This window comes from Oncorhynchus nerka, linkage group LG7, assembly GCF_034236695.1.
Source record: "Oncorhynchus nerka isolate Pitt River linkage group LG7, Oner_Uvic_2.0, whole genome shotgun sequence".
Classification (NCBI taxonomy): domain Eukaryota; kingdom Metazoa; phylum Chordata; class Actinopteri; order Salmoniformes; family Salmonidae; genus Oncorhynchus; species Oncorhynchus nerka.
This window is the reverse complement of record NC_088402.1, coordinates 64,646,665-64,662,100: the sequence shown is the minus strand read 5'-3', so window position 1 is coordinate 64,662,100 and position 15,436 is coordinate 64,646,665. Positions and strand designations below refer to the sequence as shown.

Genomic DNA, 15,436 nt, shown 5'->3' with positions numbered 1-15,436 from the left:
CACAATGCTCATTGAACAGGGTTTCCTTTGGCGTGGTGGCCGGAGATTTTTATTGTACCCTGAACCCAACCCTAGACAAATCATCTCAAGTCACCACCACAAATCCTAGATCTGCAAAGATGTTGAACTCTCTTACTAAAGAGATGGGACTGATAGATATCTGGAGAGAGACTAATGGCTCATCTATGGACTATACATATCACTCTAATGTCCATAACACCTACTCTCGTATAGATTACATTTTGATCCCAAAGAGTTTCATAAATTCAGCCAAGTGTACAATCGGACCCATAGCACTTTCAGATCACGCCTTTGTCCACCTCCGCTTTGACCTCTGCAAACACATCCCGAGGTCAAAGAGCTGGAAATTCAACACCTCCATGTTATCAAATGAAGTGTTCCATACATTGGTAACTACATGGATAGACAACTACACACAAGACAACAAAGATTCAACTGTTTCTCCGGCCACAATGTGGGACGCTGCTAAAGCCACACTAAGAGGTCATCTAATTCCATATGCTTCCTCTAAGAAAAAAGCAATGGAAGCACACAGGCTAGATCTCGAAAGGGAGCTGGAATGCTGTGAAAAAGTACATAAACAATCCCCAGACTGCACCTCCTGGAGTCAACTTAAAGCAGCCAAAGCCCAACTGAATTTGAACTACACTCAGGAGATTTAAAAAAACTTTTCTTTACTAAACAGAAATACCATGAGTATAGCAATAGGCCTAGTAGATTGCTTGCTTACCATTTTTTTTAAGCAGTCAGAGTACAATCATGGCTATCCGAACAGCAGAGGACGAGGTCACATATGACCCAAAAAATATCAATTGAACTTTTCATGATTTTTACTGCAAACTATATACCTCTGCGAGAAAACACACGGAGGCAGAACTCCACTCTTTCCTAGAGGGAATCTCGCTACCTAAACTATCAGAGACCGACCAAGAAGATCTCAACTCCCACTTCACTCCTGAGGAGATCCTGGAGGCAATTACCTCCATGCCAACTAATAAGTCCCCATGCCCAGATGGATTCCCCAGAGAGTTCTACATAGCTTTTTGGCCCCAGCTCAGCCCTATCTTCATGCCAATGCTGGAGGATTTTTGCCAAAACTGATTTCTCCCAGACTCAATGCACACAGCTCGCATTACAGTGTTGCTCAAAAAAGACAAGGACCCTCTATCCTGCTCGTCCTTCCGGCCCATAAGCTTGTTGGATTTCGACTACAAAATAATGACCAAATTGCTCGCCAAAAGACTAAACACTCTTCTTCCCAAAATAATAAAAGCGGACCAAACTGGATTTATTAGAGACAGATACTCTTCTGATAACATTTGCCGTCTTTTTGATATTATTGATCAAGTAAACTCACAGAAGACCCCTGTCCTGCTGGCTTCACTGGATGCTGAGAAGGCATTTGACAGGATGGAGTGGAGCTTTCTGTTTTCACTCTTAGAAAAGTTCAATATGGGCCCAAATTTTATTAAATGGATCAAATCGCTATACTCTCATCCAAATGCCATGGTGACTACGAACGGACTGAACTCTGACAGATTCCCTCTGGAACTGGGCACAAGACTAGGGTGCTCCCCGCCCCCCTGCTCTACTTGTTGGGGGCGGAGCCTCTAGCAGAGCTGATGAGGGGCAATCCAAGTATTATGGGTGTTTCTGCAGTCGGCCTGTAGCACAAGATTTCCCTTTAAGCTGATGTCTTGCTCTACATATCTAACCCTGTGAAATCCCTCCCATTTTAGACACAATTGCTCAGAATGGCAAGTTTTCAGGTTATAAGATACATTTGAACAAATCCACTGTCTGCCCTCTCAATATTACACTCACCAGCTCTATGAAGACACTATGTCCTTTCCAATGGAAGACACAGGGGTTTCAATACATTGGGATCTTCATAACACCAGATCTGAATAGCCTGTTCAAGGAAAATTATATCCCACTCCTGGATCAAATCAAGAACGATCTCCAAACCTGGATCTCCCTCCCAATTAGCTTAGTTGGAAGAATTAATGTCATCCGTATGAACATCCTCCCTAGACTGAACTACAGTGGGGCAAAAAGTATTTAGTCAGCCACCAATTGTGCAAGTTCTCCCACTTAAAAAGATGAGAGAGGCCTGTAATTTTCATCATAGGTACACTTCAACTATGACAGACAAAATGAGCATTTTTTTCTTCAGAAAATCACATTGTAGGATTTTTAATGAATTTATTTGCAAATGATGGTGGAAAATAAGTATTTGGTCACCTACAAACAAGCAAGATTTCTGGCTCTCACAGACCTGTAACTTCTTCTTTAAGAGGCTCCTCTGTCCCCCACTCGTTACCTGTATTAATGGCACCTGTTTGAACTTGTTATTTACATTTACATTACATTTAAGTCATTTAGCAGACGCTCTTATCCAGAGCGACTTACAAATTGGTGCATTCACCTTATGACATCCAGTGGAACAGTAGTGCATCTAAATCTTTTAAGGGGGGTGAGAGGGATTACTTTATCCTATCCTAGGTATTCCTTAAAGAGGTGGGGTTTCAGGTGTCTCCGGAAGGTGGTGATTGACTCCGCTGTCCTGGCGTCGTGAGGGAGTTTGTTCCACCATTGGGGGCCAGAGCAGCGAACAGTTTTGACTGGGCTGAGCGGGAACTGTACTTCCTCAGTGGTAGGGAGGCGAGCAGGCCAGAGGTGGATGAACGCAGTGCCCTTGTTTGGGTGTAGGGCCTGATCAGAGCCTGGAGGTACTGAGGTGCCGTTCCCCTCACAGCTCCGTAGGCAAGCACCATGGTCTTGTAGCGGATGCGAGCTTCAACTGGAAGCCAGTGGAGAGAGCGGAGGAGCGGGGTGACGTGAGAGAACTTGGGAAGGTTGAACACCAGACGGGCTGCGGCGTTCTGGATGAGTTGTAGGGGTTTAATGGCACAGGCAGGGAGCCCGGCCAACAGCGAGTTGCAGTAATCCAGACGGGAGATGACAAGTGCCTGGATTAGGACCTGCGCCGCTTCCTGTGTGAGGCAGGGTCGTACTCTGCGGATGTTGTAGAGCATGAACCTACAGGAACGGGCCACCGCCTTGATGTTAGTTGAGAACGACAGGGTGTTGTCCAGGATCACGCCAAGGTTCTTAGCGCTCTGGGAGGAGGACACGATGGAGTTGTCAACCGTGATGGCGAGATCATGGAACGGGCAGTCCTTCCCCGGGAGGAAGAGCAGCTCCGTCTTGCCGAGGTTCAGCTTGAGGTGGTGATCCGTCATCCACACTGATATGTCTGCCAGACATGCAGAGATGCGATTCGCCACCTGGTCATCAGAGGGGGGAAAGGAGAAGATTAATTGTGTGTCGTCTGCATAGCAATGATAGGAGAGACCATGTGAGGTTATGACAGAGCCAAGTGACTTGGTGTATAGCGAGAATAGGAGAGGGCCTAGAACAGAGCCCTGGGGGACACCAGTGGTGAGAGCACGTGATGAGGAGACAGATTCTCGCCACGCCACCTGGTAGGAGCGACCTGTCAGGTAGGACGCAATCCAAGCATGGGCCGCGCCGGAGATGCCCAACTCGGAGAGGGTGGAGAGCAACAGTGTGTGAAAACCTTGTGAAGACTTACAGAATACGTTTGACCTCTGTCATTGCCAACAAAGTATAACAAAGTATTGAGAAACTTTTGTTATTGACCAAATACGTATTTTCCACCATAATTTGCAAATAAATTCATTAAAAATCCTACAATGTGATTTTCTGGATTTTTTTTCTCATTTTGTCTGTCATAGTTGAAGTGTACCTATGATGAAAATTACAGGCCTCATCTTTTTAAGTGGGAGAACTTGCACAATTGGTGGCTGATGAAATACTTTTTTGCCCCACTGTACATGTACATACACATACACACAAAGAACAATTAAAAAATAAACATTAATTTATTTGCAAATTATGGTGGATCTCAACCCCATAGAAAATCTTTGGAGGGAGTTGAAAGTCCGTGTTGCTGGGCAACAGCCCCAAAACATCTCTGCTCTAGAGGAGATCTGCATGGAGAAATGGGCCAAAATACCAGCAACAGTGTGAAAATCTTGTGAAGACCATGGTTAGGGAGGGTTTTGAGGTTAATTTGTGACCAAATTATTCCTACATGCATTAAGACACTATTTGACATCACCTTCCATGATAACCCCAAGAGAAGACAGATCAGAACAACAGTTTAGTTTCAGGAAATCCAGACAAGAATATGACAAATTACAACATTCCCAATTTATTAACATTATCTCTACGACAAATGTCAAAGAGCATAACAACATACTGTTATTGTTGAAACCATTTTCAAAATTAGTTCATACACTCATATTTGACTGGCGACCTCTCGGAAGAGTTACCAGATCAGGAAGTTGGCGCCCTAACCCATTGGGTAATCCCACACTCCAGTAGACCCAATCTGGTGAAATTTGTATTGAAACAGAGACAATGACATCAGCAGTACACATATCACAATCCATTTGGAGTAACTGTCATCCCTTATTAACATATATGTTTCCTTCTATATGCAGACTGAACAAAATATATATTTGTATATTTACCCAAAGACCAGGGCCCCAGGGAACTGGTCATTTTCCCTTCGAACACATGATTCACATCGTGATTCAAAAACATGTTAAATCAAAACAAAACTAATTTGAATAACCAATCAACTTAGAATTACAACTCTTGTTTACTCCAATAATAGTCTCTCATAAAGTAATGGTAAAATAGAATAGAGACTGGTGTTTCTCATTCATTTTATAATTAAATCCAACCTGTTTCGATAATTTCTAGTGAGATTGATCAGGCCTCACCAGAAAGTCAGGATACAGGGCATTCGACACTATTAAATATTTCCTTCCCCTTTTCTTCCCCTGTTCTTCAGAAACCCTTTAAAACATTTCAATCCTTCTGCATACCCAATTTAAAACCAAATTGGAAAGACCCCACTAAATAAATCCCATGGTATCAACGCCACTAATGCATATTCATAACCGGGTGTGTGTGTGTGTGTGTGGTAAACCATACAGTAGGTCAAAAACACACATGAACAGGCCTTACTTATCTGGGAACTCAGTTTATGGCCTAATCCAGATACTTTTATACTTAAAACTGCCGAGTATCACTAACTGCTCTCCCTAATACCACAGTATCCGAGAGCATTCCAACGAGAGATAAAGAAACCCCCTCCTCTTCTGGAAAAGAAAGTGTACATTTCGTTAGCTTTCACTATGCTACATTTTAATCGGCAATCCACAAGTATTAATTATAAACCAAACATGATAATGGTACATCCACTGTCCTTACTCCAATCATTAAACATGCATTTTAATCCACAACATTTGTTTATGTATCCTTTATTTAGCATTTACTAACCTTAGACACGGTGACTTTATCTCGCCACCGAGTCCAACGATTCACTGGTCTCTTTTCCCCATAACCACCGCACCACAATGTTCATGAACTAAAAAATTAAAAGTTACTTTTAGGTTTAGTAACCCCTTTGCTAATTCCTCGTTACCCCCTCCACCCTTTTGCCCATTCTAGAAATCTATTTCAGAATAAAACCACATAAAATGTCTCATGAGATCAAAAAAACAACTGTTTTCTGAGTTTGCAAGAAGTGTTTGGCCAGATCATATTAATTTGTTACCTCTTTAGAATCCATCCCCCTGGCATTTCGCCTAGATTCTTCAACCCAATATACTTTTTCCTGTGGCAAATTTAGCCAATTTCTCATCATAAGGAATCCGCAATATTTGATCCCTGGCCTCTATTAAAAAGTTGTAAGACGTGTTCTCATACGTCTTCCTTTCACTATGTGAACGTTCCCTGTCCCGCTGACGCTTGCATGGCAGCACTTCATTTGAATGCAGCAAGCTCCATTCCTACTTTACACTCATTCTTCCAATGTTCGATAGTCCCACATCTAAAACAGGGAGCTATCTCCCTACTCTTTAAACATTTTTTGCTACGTTTCTTTGTCTTACCTTGGCCATTGAAACCACTGTTAGTGACTTTCACTGTGGCCTTATTAACCCCTTGCACATCTGCGAAGTGAGAGGAGTTATAATATTCCACTCTCAAAACATTTCATCCACAACCCGCCACAATTTTCGTTTTGATCACAGGTTTCAAACTTGCCATCAAAGCTGAAGTGCAATTTCTATCAATGCACTCCCGTACCCAGTCTTTCTGTGGCTGAGTACTACTACTAATTCCGGGTTTATCAGTTTGTATTTTTTGTTGGTAGAATGCTGACATCAAAACGTTGGTATATTGAGCTTTTGATTCGGTTTTATGTCATTGTGCCAAGTCATAATTGCCTCCCTCAAAATGCTGATGTTTATTTAGTTATTTATTCCCACAATAATTTGTGGATGCATATCACTAAATTACAGAAATATTGGAACAAAGTTGTCTAATGAAGGTAAACAAATGTTTGCTTACTTAAAATACTATTTCAAACATACATGGTGACGATCTACAGCACTATTATGGTTATTCGCAGGTACAGTACAGTAGCTGGACAATAGACTTGCCTAGGAGGGTAGGGGGAGAATTCTATCGTCAAATGTATTTCTTAGTTAGGTTGGCTGTATCACACCCAGCCGTGATTGGTTGCAATTTCAGTTTAATCCACCAGTAAAGACAAAACTAATAATACAACAAAAATGATTATTATTATGTATCACATCCGACCGTAATTGCGAGTCCCATAGGGAAGCGTACAATTGGCCCAGCGTTTCTCTCCCTCTAAAAACAGAAATAAATGTTTTGGCCTTTACAAATATAATTTTGGCCTTTATTCTGATTACAGTCGCTCACCTTCGTTTTTTATTTATTTTGTTTTTACAAAATAACCTCCAATATTGTTATATAATATCAAGTTGATGGCACAGTCATATAGCCCGGCACCTACATAAAGCTGAGTGACTCACTCATTCATGGCTTTGGAACAAAATAAATAAGTACCAACATTCTTTCTGATAATCTTTAATAAAGAAATGCTTTGGTTATCCTGACCTGGACATCATGTACAGTATTATAATAGCCCATTATAGGCTGTTAGCAGGGACAATATACCTTTACCAACACCTCTCTGTATTTTGATACTTTGTGGAAGGGGCCTCCCGAGTGGCGCAATACAAAATGCATTGCTACAGATGCAGGTTCAATACCTGTTCCGGCCGCCACCCAAAGATCCTTGAGGCGGCTTTTGATTTTAATTTAGAATCCTCCAATCCCCAATATGTAATTATTGGCGGAGAGTCACGTCATATTTTCCAATATACTGTAGGCCTACCGTAGGCGACATGAGTCTCACTAGTGTTGAGTAATGTGCTGTTAAAAGTGGTGTAGGTCTTATTTATTTAAAGAGCATATTGAAGTTAAAAGCAATAGGATTTTAAGCACTAGCCTACAATGATTTTAGCACCGTTTCATGCTGCTCTGAGACAAGCATGGGGACTGGTCTTGATAAATCAATTAGATTTTTATTTTGAGTGAATTTCTGCTTGGGTATTGGTTAGACTCTTAGTGTAACCTTTATTTAACTAGGCAAGTCAGTTAAGAACAAATTCTTATTTACAAGGACGGCCTACTCCTTCCTCCCCATCAGGGAATTCAACCCCAGTCTCTCACATGACACAGGGATTCTTTAGCTAAATAGCCAAGTACTGTAGCCTACTCCCGACTGTCACATTGTACAAGCGCAGTATTTTCTGTTCCATCCTAACGGAACCCCAATGGGTTTTTCATTTTTCTTGGAATAGAAACATAATATACCATAATATTAAGCAAATTAATTAAGCAACATTTCTTAAAATCAGTCACATATACTATGTTCTCACAAAAAAGGTTTTAAACTCTCTAGTACAGCCACTATTGAAGGCTATCAAATGCTTCTCAAAGATGGTAGTCAAACTAGCACTAACTAGCATTAATGGTACCAGTTGGTTCACACTTAAATGATGAACACTGTAGATTGAAATGGTTTGTTAAACATCACAGCATATTTGAAAGATGTATGGTGCATAAAAATCCGAAGAGATAGGTAGGAGGGGCTGAGGGTTGGGATGTGGAATTAGAGACAAGTGGGAGTGGAGGTGCTGGGCGGGGGATAGAATGAAGGTCAAAGATAAAAGTATAAAAATAAAGTAAAAATAAAACAACAAAAAGTAAGTTTGAATGACACTGAGGGGCAGTGTTGTTTTTACAGCTAATGCCTGTTTGCTTGAGGCTGATGCCTTAAACAGAAGTAGGGTGTGTGGTTGGTTGTTCGGTCAGGGTAGATTGGTAGGTATGTAATGTGAACGTCTAGCAACCGAAAGATTGCGAGTTTGAATCTCATCATGGTCAATTTGAGCTAATTAGCAACTTTTCAACTACTTACTACTTATGAGCTACTTTGCAACTAGTTAGCATGTTAGCTAAAACTCCCCCTAACCTTAACCCTTGCCCTAATGCTAACCTTAACCCTTTTAGCTAAACCTTTTCCTAACCCTAACCTTAAGCCTTTAACCTAACTCATAAACATTACCCTAACCTTAACCCCTAACACCTAACCTAGCTAACGTTAGCCATCTAGCAACCTAGCTAGAATTTGTAACATATCATAAGTTTCGCAAATACGTAACATAGTATGTTTAGAAAATTTGTAACATATTCTACGTTTTTCAAATTTGTCAAATATAATAGGAATTGTAATTCGTAACATATCATACGAAATGGGTGATGGACATCCACAAATTAATACATACCATATGAAATGTAACATAAATGGAGTGTCTTGGATTTACATAGTGAATAATACGAAATGCTGATATGAAATGTAACATATCATACTATGAGACCAGGTTGTGGCCAAAGGCTGTGCAACCAAGTACAAGCAGTACCTGCAGTTTTATATTTATCCACCCTCTAACCATTTAAAGGAAATTGAAGCCGCTTTTCATAATATATCAGCTAAATGGAACCACAAAGGAAAACCTGTCAATCCATGTCAGTCAACGGCACATTATTGACCAACCACAGAAGTTCTGGAGTGACTCAGCATACTGCTCCTGCTTCCTGTTTCCGGGATCATTACTCAACTTTAAACAGTCAATTAGTAACCTTTTTGTTCCTCTTATTCCTGTTTGTCACCCCCTCGCATGTTTGCAGCAAAACAAACATAAAAAATGCATAGACTTGTCAGGATGAACACTGAATGTATTATTAATAGGTGAAGAAGATCTTTCGCCTGTGTCTCCGCAGCAGATGTACATGTATCAAACCAATACGTTTTTGATGCTACAAGTCATGTATACCAAGGTGATGCTCAAAGGGGGCACCTATACTACAAATGTGTATTTATCTATTCCCCACAAGCAGTGTAATATGTACCTACAGTAGCTACATATCTACATTAAATGCGTAGGCCTACTGTAATAGTATTGGGATGCAATCATAAGCTTTACATAAAAAGTTTATCAATACTAATGAGCTTATGTCAACAATTGTAGGTACAGAATACATGGTGTGTAATATAAACAATGCAATTGTTTATTGATGTCAATGCAATAATTACATACTTTAACTTTGGCCATACCTACATACCACTCTCAGAATAATAGTCAAGCAATCCCTACAATGGAACTCATCCCTGTACATCACAGGAGGCTGCTGAGGGGAGGACGGCTCATAATAATGTCTGGAACGGAGCAAATGTAATGGCATCAAACACATGGAAACTATGTGTTTGATGTATTTGATACCCTCCGCTCATTACTTTAATGAGAGCACAACTCATTTCACAATTATTCCCAATACTACACTGCAGAGTCATCTATTAAACAGGCTTTACCAACAGGAATGATTGCTTTTGGGACAGGGAAACATCTTGGTCCAGAGCAAACTATCCTGAGGGGTATACTATGATGCTAGCTAGATCTACACAGGACTCAAAAAGCGTGCGGGACTGCAGCCCTTCAGGACCTCTTATGAAGAACATTGACTCAGTGGAGGATCCTCAGAGGAAGGCGAGGACCATACTACTCAGTGAATTTCATACAAATAAAAATAGTGAAACATTAATAAAGTTATCCTTTTTAGATAAAACTGTACTAAAAATATTCTCATGTCACCAAATAACTGATTAAAACACAATGTTTTGTCATGACAACAGCACTCTGTAGGGAAGCACCATGGTGTAGCCAGAGGACAGCTATTTTCTGTACTCCTTTGGGTACAGTGACATCAATGCAAAACCTAGGAAGCTCATGGTTCTCACGGTATAACTGCTAAATGGATTTCTGTACTACTACTGTGTGATTGTACACATGGATTGGGGTTTACTAAGGCGTTAGTTTTATTAGCTATGTTGACTATGATGTTAGCTAATATGGTGACAACATTGTAGGCTGTGTGTAACGGTTATGGTATGAAGGTTTGGCTTGGAGAGGTTTTTTCGCCTGGTCACAGACAGCTGTCGTGTTGTGCACTGAAGTCCTCAAGCGAAGGGAAACTGTGAGAAAAGGAGAGTGCGTAGATGTGAGGATGCTGTTTGTATGGCTGCTATGAAAGTGAATTGTGTGTGCGGATGATCAGGGGTGTATTCATTCCGCCAATTCTGTTGCAAAACCTTTCTTAAACAGAAGCAAACGAAATTAAACAGGGATGGATCTACCCGAATTTGTTTTGCCACAGTTTGGACAAATGATTACACCGTAGATCAGCTTGATGCACGCAAGAGTGTTCAAAGCAGTATTGAATATGTAATTGTCTGTCACCTTGATTACTCCAATGTGTTTCTCTACCTGTTCACCTACATTATAAACTTTCATTTATAGGCTAGGTTGTAGCCTAATAGCTATTGATGTTACTGTACATTGAGCTGGGTGAGTGCAATATGAATGACAGCCAGTCATCCAAAATGCTGTAATAGAAATAAGGCCATGTTCATAAAAATAAAAAAAACGTCCTCCCTAATCTTAAACGGCACTGGCCGCCACTGGTTTAGCTGTAACGGAAAGTTTGTATCCTGTATACAGTATATGACTGTGATATGTGGTTGTTTCACCTAGCTATCTTAAGATGAATGCACTTACTGTAATTCTCTCTGGATAAGAGCATCTGCTAAATGACTAATGTCAAATGTAAATGTTTTACATACAGATCTCATATTACTCTATTGAGTTATTATTTAAATGTGTTATTTAATATTTATGTCACAAATGTATAATTTGTAAATGTCTTTATACATTTTTTATCTGTGGTACATTTGACTGTGCAAAACCTAGCAGTACTACTTATATATCTGAGTGAGGCAGATGCATAGCATTTTGCAGCATAAAAAAATCCTCAAGTGATTGATTTTAAACAAATTCAACACCATGCCATGATAGTGAAAAAACCCAGAACAACAATAGCTAATTTACCAACGTATCTGAAAATGGTTACATAGCGTTTTGGAATGAAACTCTTCATATATTTATACTCCCCCTTCTTTCCACAGAGCTCACCTTCACCTGGATCTTTAATGAGTACCCATCCTTTGTGATGCAAGACACTCGTCGCTTTGTATCTCAAAAGACGGGCAACCTGTACATTGCCATGGTGGAGCCATCAGACGTGGGCAATTACACCTGTGTGGTGACCAACACAGTCACCAAAAGTAGCATTCAAGGCCCCCCCACCCCTTTAGTGCTACGTGTTGATGGTAGGGCTCTCAAAGTGTACCACTGGTGAACATTACACATGCTGTATCATCAAACGATTTCCAAACAGTAACATCATACTTTTTTTTACATTACTGTGTTCTTCAGTGAAGAGGTTTGTAAATAAATAACATAAGCGAACAAACCGCAAACAAACAAACACACTATTCAATATTGTAGCTCACCCACCTGAACTGGAATGCCTATTTATTTATTTTTTAATGATTTGTTAATTAAATGTGTTATGTATGTTACCTGTTTATTACTACTCCTTTAGGTGTAATGGGTGAATATGAGCCAAAGATTGAAATCCAGCTTCCCGACGTCATACCTGTGGCCAAGAGTTCCACTGTCAAACTGGAGTGTTTTGCACTGGGAAAGTAGGTCCTAATCTGTATCACACTAGAATAACAGAGTTAAGATCATAATGTAAACTCACTCCACAGTAGGGCTGAATCGATTAACTGAAAATTACAGACTTCCTCTTATCAAAACAATTTAGCTTACATCGGTTATTCTCACTGATTAGGCTACACGGTGTTTCTGCAGATCTTTTGGTTTCTGAACAGTAGTGTTCATTAACCTTTTTGACATAGCCTACCAAAAGACCAGAAGGTCTATGCTAGCAATTGTGGCTTGATGCCCTATTACTGGTTAGCTTGCAAAGTAAAGAGTTTATATTCTTGATCGGTAGACCATTTTTGGAGCTGCATATTTATTAATGGAAATACTCTCTCTACAATTTGACGATTGCGCTGCATACTGTTCAGAAATCCGCTACCTCACTTGACAGTTTTTCAAGTCATCAGTCTCAAGTTGAGTCTTGAGGCTCCAAGTCAAGTCTTAAGTTCTTTTCTTTTCTATCAAGATGAGTCTCAAGTCAACAAATTTGCGACTTGAGTAGTCTATGTTATGTGGCTCGAGTCCACACCTCTGCCTATAAGCCTACCAATGAGGCATTTTTGTAGGAAATTACATTTACCGTTAGATCAATTACATGGCTATCTAGCAAGAATATCATATTTAGAGTTAGCAATTTAGCTAATGTGTTTTTAGTTCCCACTTAGGTGGTGAATTATATAACATATAGGCTATAGGCCACAGGTTATAGAAGATCTAGTCAAATTCATCTCTAAATAGCCCAAATGAAATCTGATTATTCTGAATACTATTTTGGAATGTTGTACATAAAAATATCGATCATGGATTCCCTGAACATGTTAGATGAAATAGCTAACTTCTTGCCTTACTTCTTAATGACACTGGAAAAGGTTAGTCTAGAGCACTGCCACTAATGAAAAGTAACTGTGCATAAAAAAAACACATTTATTTTTATTGAACTAAATGGGCCAATTTATCATGATATTACTTTTTGTCCATATCGCCTTGCTCTATTCCAAAGCTTTAAATGTCTCCACTTGTGCTGCGGAATTGCTAGGTTTTTGTTGGCACAACTTGCTAGTACGTTGTCAAGTGGGCAGTTGTGAGTGGAGTTCACTGGTTTCAGCCATTGTACGGACAGTGTACCCAGATGGGGAGGAAGCTATACTGCTAAGCAGACATGCTGTGCTCCATCACACTAGTTACAAAACAAAATCAACCAGATGTTAAGCCTTGGGCACACTGTGTGATATGATTTATAGAGCAGTGTTTATTTAATTAACAAGACAGCATTGGACAGGGAAGAGTTCATTGCTGGCTGCTTTCTCCTCTCAAAGACCGGCCCCTTCTTCCTCAATTTGCTGTAATATCATCAAATCACATTCCAAATGATCCTTCCAGCCAATGAACTATTTTAAGTCCCAACGCCGATTGGCCGGTTAAATAAACACATATACAAAAACGGATACATTCACTTGAAAAGGGCTATTCAGGTTTTTACACCGTATTCTCTATTATTGTGTGTAACTAGCCCAGTTCCAACCATTAGCTGGAGAAGAGTGGATGGGGTAGCAGTTGGACGAAAGGTGGACGTGAACAAGGCCAGCGGAGTGCTCGAGATCCCCTACTTCCAGCAGGAAGATGCAGGCCTGTACGAATGTGTTGCTGAAAACTCCAAAGGGAGGAACTCGGTTAAAGGAAAGCTCTCTTTCTATGGTGGGTAAGAGTTACTCTGGGTTTTGTGTAGAGTTATGAAGAAAATAAACTGGGGGGAAAAAACTATGGAGTCATATCACACAACTTAATTTCCCTTCTCTTTCAGAAACCATCTTTTCATAAGAGGTATTTTTATGACAATTCTGATGCAGCAAGTTTGAGTTCCCACTTTCTCAGAGATTTGTAAAATATTAGACTCCGATCCTCTTACCTCCTACTGTTGTAGATCATGAGGTACAAATAGCATCCACAGTGTGATGTTGCACAATTGTATTATATTTGTTGTGAATCTGTAGCGGGCATGAGTCGGTCATGATCACATGATTAGGTAGCCCCGCCTGCAAACTTCAAAACCAGTGTCTGCCCTTGGCCTGAGAGGGAATTTCCTCTTGGTCTAATGGTCTAAGATGTTGGTTGCTTCTGTGGGAGACCTGGGTGCATATCCTGCATGTTACAAATGTTCAACACTTTTTTTCTTTACTGGCTGTATAACTGCATCATATAGTGGAATGGGGTTGTAAATTAAGGTTTTATCATATTTCATTCTTGACAAGCTGTGCCAGAGGCTAAACAGAGGCTGTAGTGAGTCCTTAGAGATTTATGTATCCCTTCAGGGCCAGGTGATTTTTCAGTACTCAGACTGGACTTATGGCCCATTTACTGAGAAAGCTTTTAATGGCCACTCTGAAGGTTTTACAATATTTCTGCCTATTATTTTATTGTTTATGCATTAGTGGAGGATCCCCACAAGGCTTTACAGAGGGGTGGGCTATAAAATCATGAATTACCAATTTGTATTCAAAAGGAGATGTCTTTAATATGATAATACATTTTCCAGTACTAGTGGGTAGATAGAAACATGTTGTACTTTGACAAAAACCTGACTTGGTCTTGATACTTTCTCCGTCTCTGAGTGGTGCATTGTGGAGGCTTGTTTGTCCTTGTAAGCTTTTAGTCTGTTTTTTTTCTCCCAGCTACACTGACTGGCCTCTTGCCAGGTGATAAAAATCTCCTTTTGAACTCCCATAGACAGGAGCTTGTGGGGCATCCATCAGCTGTATAGAGGAATAAGATAATCAATATGGGGGATCTGGACATGAAGCACAACATCCTCTGCTGCTGGCACAGGAACAATATGGGGCCCTCTCTTTCAATTTCGCTCTTAATTGCCCTTCAAAGTTCCATTAAGTGTATTAAATAAGATCCTGTTTCACAGGTTGGATGACATATGAATAGGCCTGCTTGTGGATATAATTGACTTAAAGTACCCTCACAGTTGTGTCTCCTTTCCATTACCTACTCTTTGGTGGTCTCATTTGTAATTCTTGGAGGTTGTCATTTTGTATTTTCTTCATACAGTAATTCATTTTCAATTCACCAATGGTTGGGACTTGGATTCTTCCCAGTACATTCATCATACCGTAGACTTTTGTAAAATAAATTCAGTTGAGGAAAGGTTGTTTTTAAATAATGGAATTAAAGCCCTATTTCTTTCAAAAAGCTGCAAAACAGTTCTTCATCCTTATAGGGTTGTCAAGAAACATTCACTTTGAACTATGAATTCAGCAAACCTATGTTAGAGGAGATAAGAAATACAAAGATAAATCATCAACATA

The 15,436-nt window shown here is 40.1% G+C and overlaps 1 protein-coding gene across 2 annotated transcripts in view; it reads left to right on the top strand.

Moving 5' to 3' along the window:
- cntn3a.1 (contactin 3a, tandem duplicate 1) overlaps positions 1-15,436 on the top strand; it is a 112,273-nt gene that overhangs the window by 48,695 nt on the left and 48,142 nt on the right. For both annotated transcript variants that reach the window (XM_029664530.2, XM_029664528.2), the window contains exons 6-8: positions 11,522-11,725; positions 12,001-12,103; positions 13,636-13,820. In XM_029664530.2, coding sequence (XP_029520390.1) covers positions 11,522-11,725; positions 12,001-12,103; positions 13,636-13,820 — 492 coding nt within the window. The remainder of the gene's footprint in view (positions 1-11,521; positions 11,726-12,000; positions 12,104-13,635; positions 13,821-15,436) is intronic.